Source organism: Sardina pilchardus, chromosome 19, assembly GCF_963854185.1.
Source record: "Sardina pilchardus chromosome 19, fSarPil1.1, whole genome shotgun sequence".
In the NCBI taxonomy this organism is placed as follows: Eukaryota; Metazoa; Chordata; class Actinopteri; order Clupeiformes; family Clupeidae; genus Sardina; species Sardina pilchardus.
Genome location: NC_085012.1, coordinates 8,486,976 through 8,496,975, shown reverse-complemented (window position 1 = coordinate 8,496,975; position 10,000 = coordinate 8,486,976). Strand labels below are relative to the sequence as shown.

Below are 10,000 nucleotides of genomic sequence, written 5' to 3'. Positions count from 1 at the left end.
CTGTTCCACCCCACACAATCAGAAGTCGTTGGGTTAATAAAGATTTTTCTCTTCTTTTTTCCCTCGTCAAAAAAAACTCCCCTCAGCCTGTTTCTCTGTGTCTCAGCGTGCTTGTAGAAGCAGTCGTTTGCATTGCAGGAGAACCGTTTATGATGCAGAGCAGATTTCACTACACCGTGGTACTTACCCAAACAGCTAGACGACAGTATTTTACTGAAATCCCTGGAAACATGAGCATTAAAATTGATCACACCTCATCTAATGTCCGGTATAAATGTTTAGGGTAAGATCATCCATAGTTAAGACCTTGAGTTTTTTTTTTTTTTTTTTTTCTCTAAGAAATCTCTTAAATGCGTGCCTCTCCTGAATTTTAAGATTGTGTTATATTTTGACTATTTCAATTACCACCTCAACTCTTCTGAATCTGAAACTCAGTAGCCCCAATTCATAAACCCCTTCCGCAAATTTATTGAGAGAGAGAGAGAGAGAGAGAGAGAGAGAGAGAGAGAGAGAGAGAGAGCGCAAAAGCAATTCACCGGGAACACATAAACCCCCAAGTAGCGTTACAAATGAGTGACAAACCCGATGTCCATTCATACAGGTCCTCTACCCCACACGCTTATTAGCAGCCATCTCTCCCTGAGCCGTCGCTGTCGGCAACATGTGGAGGTATCGCTATAGCAACCAGTGGATGTGACATGTGCTGAAGACAGGGACTCTAGCGCGCCTGAATATAAAGAGGGGCTCTGGTCAGCCACTTTGTGCTTTCAAAAAAACCACACTGCTCTCTGTCTTTTCATTCATTGGCACATGAACGCTCAAAGGACTCGGTAGCCCTCTGCAGCTTCTTACAAGGTTTGGAAAATCTGGCGGGCATTCCATTCGGGCTTTTTTTTTTCTTCTCTCTCTCTCAGCTTTGTTTATTCCCTTTAGCGCTCATACTCTCTGCCTCGTTCTCATTTGCCGTTTTCCCTCCACTGCGAAAGTATGGCAAGGCAACTGCGGTCTTTCGTTACGTGGGAGGCGGATTGGAGGTTGTTAACTTTTAAGCAGCGGGACCGAGAGGAGAGTGTAGTCCAAACCGACTTGCTGCCGGGTGCACTGCTGCTAACGGGTGGTTACAGTAACCAAACGCGCAGCTCTGGAATAGGAACCTACTATCTCCACGACGATCTCCGCGCTTCGGTTCCTCAATATGGATTTAGGTAACTATCCCTTTATGCACTTACATATGCACGTACATATTTGCAGAGGCGCAATGAGAAACTCGGAATATCAGTGTGCTTTACGGTTTCAGAGCATGATTTGTGGTGCAGCCGCAAACTCAAGCGAGCATCCTTGTACATTTAAAGATGTGATAGTAGCCTACCGCTTTTTATTGGAGTGTTTTCTAGAGCAGATATCTTACTTTATTGTATTATGAAGTGAATCTGCAAACCATACGCATTTAGTATGAAATAACATGTGTATGGAGACGACATTCATGCATACATATATGATATATCCTGTTTACAGCATACAGATCACGTACTGTGTTACGGTGCGGCACTATAACGTATTGTAGGCTACACTTTAACAGCAGCAGAATATTACCTAGGTTATAGAGGGATGTCGGCGAACATTTAGTGTTGCCTACTTAACAAATGTTTACATACACTTAGGCTATAAAACATTTATAAGAGAACGGTTTTGCAGTGGTATCTTTGAACATTCATAATGCTTAGGCTACAGATAACTCATATACCTGATGTCTCACGCTGTACGTCATATTGCGACTCAAATTATCCGTCGCACTCACTCCACGCGATCCGGAGGACGGATGCTCCGGTCTGTCCTCCGGATAATAGAACTTTACCGATCGATTGCCTTTACTTTACCCCGAAGGCTACTATGGATCAGCTAGGTTAGCAGCAAGAGATATTTTTTAAAACCCACATAGCCTATTGTGAACGGTTAATGCTAAACTAAAAAATACCACCGAACAAGGTGATAATAACATGTAAAACACAAACGATTAAAATGCGCACATTAAAAAAAAAAATTATGCGCGTTTTTCTGTATTCTAGTCCATATTGGACTAGAATACAGAATCAGTGATCATGTACTTATAATCAGTGCTGTGTAGCCCAATTTGTAATGTCTTACATTGGCTATACAACACCAATATCAAATCAGTGCTATTTTATATCATGTGTAGGTGTACTCAGAAAGTGTTGCCGTTTCAGTTTAGCCTACTTCACAACCATTGCAGAGATTGTTAGATTTTATTTTCATCCAGTCGTATTGGGGGGAGTTGCTTGAGACTATCATTCATATGCAACTTGTAAAATACCACTGAATCTACAAATAACATTATGTCAGTAGTAGACTTCCATCCATAATACTCCTAAACATGATTATTGCCAAGACAACATTCGATTTGAAAATGCGTGAAAACATCATGTGGTATATCCGTTTTTATAATTGTCCATTTTAAAAGGAAATTGACAGCTAAAATAGGTGATTGCAAAGCAAAACTCACCCATTAACTTGTCCTTAGGGTTTTACAGCTGTGATTTATGTAAGATCCAGCCAGGCCAACTCCATAAACTATCAACCATATTTGAATCAGAGGGCAAATGGACAACTAAATCGAATATTGTCTAAGTGACCATGGGGATCATCTTTATATTGTAGTATGACATTTTTTTATTTTGGAAGTAGCCTACAGTGTATGATTAAGTAATGCATTTGTGTGTTTTCATATGGTTATTTATTTACTAAAAAAAAAAAAAAAAAAAAAGAAATCTCCTGAAAGAGTTTGAATGGAGTGGGTGTGGGCTGTCCGTGGAAGGCATTGTGATGCTTAGGGCTTTGGACAGAGATCATTGTGTGTGTAGAGAGAGAGAGAGAGAGAAAGAGAGCGAAAGGGCGACCGACGCTCTCCCTCTCTCCCCTCTCGCCCTCTTAGCCTGACCTTTCCTCCGTCATTTGAATAAGCCAGAGCCTCCGAAATCCATCTGCCCTTTGTCTCCTGCTCGATTCCTAATCCCTCACTCCCTTTCACAGGGAGGAGGAGAAAAGAGAGAGTGAGAAGGAGAGAAAGAGGTAGAAGGAAAGAGAGAAGAAGAGAATAGGGGTAGAATACTTCTCCTCGTCCATATACCTCTCGGCATATTACTTGCTAGAGACAATGCCCGGCATCAAGGAGTCCTGACCTTAGTTAAAGTGAAGTGATCAACTAGAACCAGACAGCTGCTTTGAAGAGATGAGCTCTTGCTGGCTTCAAAAATGCTGGCTTCAAAAAAAGCTCATTATGTGGTCTGTGCTTGCAGTATAACATGCTGTCCATTTCGAAGAAATCAAATGTATTGGATAAGTCAGTTTGTGTATTTTTGTAATCAAACATTATTTTTGAAAGAAGTATCCTTAAATGTATACACATCAGACCTGTCTCACTCTACTTTTATGCTGTGAAACCAGCACACTGTTTAAGCTAAAGTTAGAGGATACAGTAGCTAGTTTTTTGTACTTATTTTTTGTATTTTTTGTGCTGCTGTTTTCACGTATTTCAAGCTATTTTCATATAATTTTATATTATTTTGCAATGTGTGTTTTATATCTTAAACACCATGTTATATCTGAAATTAGCACCTGCATTTTGAAATCTTCATTATATAGAAGAATGTACCAATTAACCTGATAGTCAAGCCAGGTGCTCTAATTTGATATCTGACTGGATATTTTAGATTACCAGCATCTTTGCAATAATATTTTTTTTATTTTGGTTTTCTCATTTTGCTGTGTAGATTAATCTGAGACAGAGCCTTGGAGCTTTTAATATGAGCCGTGTATTCATGCTGCCTGTCTCTGGCTACGTTTGCTCACGTGAATTGGGAAAATTTGCAAGTCCAATTTTATTCCCGACAGATGAACAAAAAAACTGGCATAATGGAGACTCTCTCTCTCCCGCACACACACACACACACACACACTCACACTTTCTCTCTCTCTCTCTCACACACACACACACAAAACTAGAGGCACACTCACACACACGTAGTTCCAGTAGACAAAGCTTATTGGCTGTGAGTTTTCCCCCCCTTTTTTTCATGAGACAGTTGAAAAGGACACATCATATTGTGAGATGTGTCCACAGAGTTTATATATGATCACAGATCTTCCACAAAGATCTACAGTTTCCCACAAAAGATGCTATATGCAGGAATACAGTACCAAGAAACTCTGGGCCGTTGACCAGCTGTTTCAAATAAATAATTTATTGCTCTGTAAATGACCCATGCCTTCACGGGGCTAAATGAAACTAACTGTGCCGTCAATAGCAATATTTCGATAAATTATTTGGTGCGTAATTTATGAATTTGTGATTGCATTTTAACGACCTGCCACAGCTGTAACAAACAACTCTCACACAGTCCCATATTTCTTACCGAACCTTATAACCATTAGTGCTGTTAAATGTAGCAGCCCAGTGTAGGCCAACATGTCTAAATGATATCAGTTATCATGTCCTGAGGAATGAGTGCTATGCTGTGTGTTCTCTCTTACCGTTTTGACTTAATTTTTTTACCACACTTGTTCTTGTTTCCTTTCCTTCCCCTCCTTTAGTCCAGCCAGTAATGCAGTTAGAGGAGTTGAATAAAAGGCCATAATTTACATGGACATTCACTGACCTTTGTAACTACTCTGCTCTTCTATTTTTTCAATGTGTTTGTGCTTGGAGCAGCTTGTATATAGACTTCCATGTTCACATAAAATAAATGTGTTTGATGATCCCCCCCCCCCCCCCCCCTTTCTTTCTTTCTTTCTTTCTGGTATTTCATTATAGTTTTTTTGTCAGTCACTCCCTTTATTTCTTTCCTGTCCGTGGCTGTGTCTTTCGCCCCCAAACCTTATTAACGAGCCCAATGCATTTATTCTATTTAGTCATAATTAATTGTGGACATTATTTAGCCCAGCACAATTTTCTTTTCATGGCCATCTTTTCATGTCGGAGATCTTTTCATGTAATTCGATTGAGAGCACTAAGCTCGTGGAGGCAGGCAGGCAGGCAGGCAGGCAGGGAAGGAGGGGGGCGAGGGGGGGGGGGGTTATCCCTAAGCCTATAGCCACACTGAGGACATCCTCCAGTCTGCTCTCTCTCTGCTTCACTCTGCGTTTGATGTGCACAAAAAAAGACAAAAAAAAAAAACATTCCTGCCACACAAAAGCACAGAAATGCCAAAGAGAGAGAGAAAGGGCCTTACTCCATGGAAACCGAAATACAATTGAGCAAGTCATATGAAAGATATATTTATTTTTTCTGTGAAGGAGGAAAATATAAAAGGAATAGAATTCGACCGCAGCATATACAGGCTGATCTTTCGAAAATGATAGAAAAGAATGGTTGAGAGTCAATGGAATTGAAATAGAATTTTCTTCATTTTTCATTAAGAAAGCTCTGTGTAGGTGGTAATAAATTGCATAATAATATGCAGTAATAGCATGAAAACCTTTAAGAATGCTGTAGCTAGGTTTATCATATATATGGAATAATACATATTCCCGTACACTTTGACATGTAGAGGATAAAATGCTAATTGAAAGTTAAGAATGGGAAGGTCTTCTAACCCGAGGAGACATACTCAGGCCTTTTTTTCTCACATGGCTTGATGGTTGTCCTTGAGCCTCAAACAGCTTTGATGACTATTTGATGCTCTCTGCATTATGCATTCCTCTTCTCGTGCGTCCCCCCCCCCCCCCCCCCCAAAAAAAAATGTCTTCTTTTTTTTTTCTTTAAGTTTAAAAAATCCCAGCACCCACAGAAGGTGTTTTTTTTTTTTTCTTCTTCTTCTTTTTCTTCTTCTTCTTCTTTCTTTTTTGCTTTGCTGAAGTGGAGCTTCCACTGCAGTGAGATGTATGGCTGGTCCCTTGCTGAGCCCATAGAGCCCCCTCCAGTCTTTCAGGGAGTTTTAATAGTGTAGAATAATAGCAGAAGCTGATTTCTTTTTCTTGGGAGGGGAGGGGGGTGGGGAGGGGAAAAAAAGCCTTCAGGTCTGACCCACACTCCGAGGGCCTTGGCTATTCAGCCTCACAGGCGTGTGGAAACAATGCCTTTCCAATTCTCCTCCAGCTTAGCCCTGGCTGTCACCCCACCTCCCGGGGGGTTAACAAGCCTGACAACCCCAGTTCTGTGGGATGTTTCTGGGCTGGGCCCATCAGAAAGCCCCCTCGACTCCCCCTCAACCACCCAGCCCTCCATGTCCATACACACCCTTCAATGCACCAAACCCCCATCCGCCTACCCTTAACCCCCCCCCCCCCCCACACACACACTAGCGCCATTAACCGAGAGGTCCGAGCCAGGGATGGAGTCCTGCCCAAACCCAGGGCTAGGAGGCTAATTAGCGACAAGCTTTTACAGTGAAGACCGACCCTAATTGCCCGATGGTGGCATGCTTAAACCTGCCAAGACAAGAACGAGCCTCAACTTCACAGGCTCAGCCACACTGTGCGAGTGCATGTGTGTGTGTGTGTGTGTGTGTGTGTGTGACTGTGACTGTGGTGTGTGTGTGTGTGTGTGTGTGTGTGTGTGTGGGTGGGTGTCTGCACTCCTCTGGACAACAAGAGCAGGAAAGTGAAACCTGGCTAGGGTGAATACACACACATAAATTTAGCCTGAGAACAAGATGACTTGGCTGTCTGAGCTGTTGGTGCGGGATGAGGGCGTTCTAGCCTTTGGGGTCATCATCATCATGGGGGAAATGTGGTCACATTGTGATCGTGTGGTTTTTTCTTTATTCTCCTGAAAATGTTTGCTTTTCTCTCTTACTTTGCATACGTACTGTAGTCACTTGCCCTGACGTTCTATAGCTGTCTGTGGGACCTCTTCTCAATCGCTGTTGCTTTTGAACATCACTTTGGAAAATGGTGGCAATGCTTGCAGCGCTTGAAGTGAAAAGAGTTGGGTGCTATATCCAGGCAGAAATCTCGATGAACAGTGTAAAGTGTATTCATAGCACTCCCTTTTGATTACTACCCCAGGCCTTAAAAGATGCACTGATGCTGTAGAAGAGATATTGCCATAAAAAATTGATAAGTCGCAATAATGCATTATCTGTCTACATTTGCATTCATTGTCATGGAGATTTGCCTTTCATTGTCGCGAAGATTTGATATCTGTCAAGATATGTCGTTTATTTTTTATCTTTTTGTGGCCAGTGAGTTGCTGTTTTAAATACAGACTCCATTATTAAACTATTTTTCTTCTCTCTTTTTTCTGCAGAGGAGCAAGCTGAACCAGATCCCCATCGTGAAACACAGCCATGTGGAGTCCAGCAACTTCCTGGTTTTGACCGTGGTGTCCATGGTGTTTATCGTCATGGTGCTGGGGGTGTCGGGGGCACTGTACTGCCTACGCCACCACTCCCACCTCAAGCTGAAGGAGAAGCTCGCCAGCCTGGGGACTGACACCAGCGCCGATGCCACGGCAGCCTATCAGGTAAGAGCTGTCGCTCTCCCTCCGCCAATCACGTCACCGACTCACAGACTCCAGACCTCCCACAGACGCGAAAGTACGTGCTCGTGTGGTTCGGGATTTGCTGGGATTGTTCGCGGTTGACGTATTTTGTCTCTTTTTTTCTTTTTTTTCTTTTTCTGCCGTTGGTATATTTAGTCCTGCACAGAAGAAGAATACGGCGGGCGGGTGGGTGGGTGGGTGGTTGTAGGGGGTTGGGTTTTTTGAAGTCTTGTTTGAAAAGGCAGTCTGGCGGCGGAGTGCTCGCGCTCAAGGTGAAGCCCGTTAGACGTAATGCAGACTCTCGTCGTTTAGTCTTCACCTGTTTGCGGTTGCACACATCCAGGGCCAATTTAAAAGCACTCTTAAGCCACTCCCCAGCCCTCTCGAGGCATTGGCGGGCGCTGACGCCACTCACTCGCGTCCCTATTGTCCCCCCTCCCAACCCACACACCCACCCCCCCCCCGGACAGACGGACGGTCGAGGCCAGATGTCCCTGTGTGCCAGCAGCGTTGAATATGAATGCCGGCTGAAAAGGAGGGCCTTTTTAGCAGGGAAATGAGTTTGTTGTCTGACCTTTTTCCCCGGCGCCAGTGCTGCCGCTGCAGCTGCCAGTGGTGGTGTAGGTGGTTGAGGCGGGCGGGGGTGTGTGGTGGTGGTGGTGGTGTGTGTGGGGGGTGTGTGGTGGGGGTGGCGGAGCCGTATTGATTTTATTTTGTTGGGCTCAGCTGTGCTCAATATGAGCGGAGCGCAGGGGTGCAAATCCGCACGTCACTTTCCCATTTTCAATATTTAATCACGGCTCCGGCTGCGCCGCGGCCCTGCCCATGAATATCGGCAGAGTTATTGCACGCCAAAAGAAAAGAGTCGAGTCGTATCGATATGATGGAGGCGTGTGTGTGTGTGTGTGTGCGTGTGCGTGCGTGTAGAGGGGGTGTCTTGACAGGGGCCGGTGGCCGTATAGTCATATTCATTTCCAGTTTGCAATTACGCGACATTGATTTGTTTTTAAAAGAAAGACGGATGAGATTTCTCTGAGCTCAGGGGCTTTGGCAACTGTTGGCACGGTAGCCGGCGTTAGGGGGAGGGAGAGAGAGACGGACACCTGCGCGGAGCCGCGACTGTGGAAGGAGCGGCGGGCCGAAGGATGGCGAAGCGCGCGGAGGTCTGCCACGTCCCACCGGTTGCCTGGGATTTCCCCCCAAGCTGCTGGGTCTGCTGTGCAGTGTGCACGCAGCGCGAGGAGGCTAGCAGGCTCTACATGGCTACACGCAATTAGCCGCTAGTCTTAGCCCTCCTGCATTCTGAACAGATGACCACTACCACTGGGGGGGAGTGTGTGTGTGTGTGGGGGGGGGGATAATGGAAAAGGCTGTGAGAGTGTTTTATTTGTGATGGAGGAAGTGAGCATGTTTGAGCTTGTGTATGTATACCTTCTGTGTGCGTGTGTGTGTGTGTGTGTGTGTGTGTGTGTGTTCGTGTGCATATAAACATGGCTGCCCAACCTGCACAGCGAGCTGTCATCCTCCCCATTAGCGGGCGAATATTAATGCGAGGGGAGGGAGGAGGCCAGGAGAGTTTGCCCGCGCTCGGTGCTCTCCGCCTGGGCTGCCACCCCCCACCTCCCTCCCCTCCTATGGTGTGTGTGTGTGTGTGTGCTGAGGCTGGAGGGGGGTGGGTTGGGTTAGCGGGGTGGGTGTAGCATTAACGAGTCGCACTAGCCCACCCCCGGCCCTCCCCCGCCCGAGCCTCTCTGACCCCCACCTGTCAGCCCTATGGTGCTTCCCCTCTCTGTTTAAAATGCGTTTATTGCTTTTCTTTTACTGCTGCAGTACATTTCCTTCTGGACAGGGCTTGTACTACAAGGGTGCCTTATTGCTTTTTAAAACCGATATGACTAGAGGAAGTCACGGCAAGGCCATGTCGTGGAGGAATGATTGTGTGTAATGCATGTTTCTGTGACTGCATGTGTGTGTGTGTGTGTGTGTGTAAGAGATTTTATTTGCATCTGTTCATTTTCAGTGTCTGATAATGACATGTTTACTATTGGCTACGTGGCCATAGTGTGTCACATATAAATCAACAGCATCATTTCAGTGTGATTGATCTGTTTTTACTGAGTGGGATATTTTTTCAAGACATATTTTAGCTATATTTTTCCGAACAAATATATGATGCAATATAGAGATGGCTTGTTCTTCACATGAAGCATGGGCGTTTGGCAGACATTTAAATGTGCTTTGCTGTCACGCTCTTGCTTGTCAGTCACCCAGAATCCTTTCTCCTCTCCTCTCCTCGCCGCGATCAGAGCGATCTGGGAGTCTGCGATTTTTTTGTTGCACGGAGAGCTGGGAAATGGCGAGAGCTCAGGCACGCCGTGGCCCGTTTTCTCCTGGATCCCGTCTCTTAATCACGTATGGAAATCAACCTCCGCGTCAGGCCGCATCAAACGATCCTCCGCACGCGCTGATCTCTCCCACCCTCCCCTACAATATAATGGCCAA

General features: G+C 45.0%; 1 protein-coding gene across 2 annotated transcripts in view; it reads left to right on the top strand.

Annotated features, from left to right (window-relative positions):
- The window catches only part of ptprn2 (protein tyrosine phosphatase receptor type N2), a 198,235-nt gene that overhangs the window by 153,121 nt on the left and 35,114 nt on the right, over window positions 1-10,000 (top strand). For both annotated transcript variants that reach the window (XM_062521704.1, XM_062521703.1), the window contains exon 13: window positions 7,265-7,480. In XM_062521704.1, the coding sequence (XP_062377688.1) occupies window positions 7,265-7,480 (216 nt within the window). The remainder of the gene's footprint in view (window positions 1-7,264; window positions 7,481-10,000) is intronic.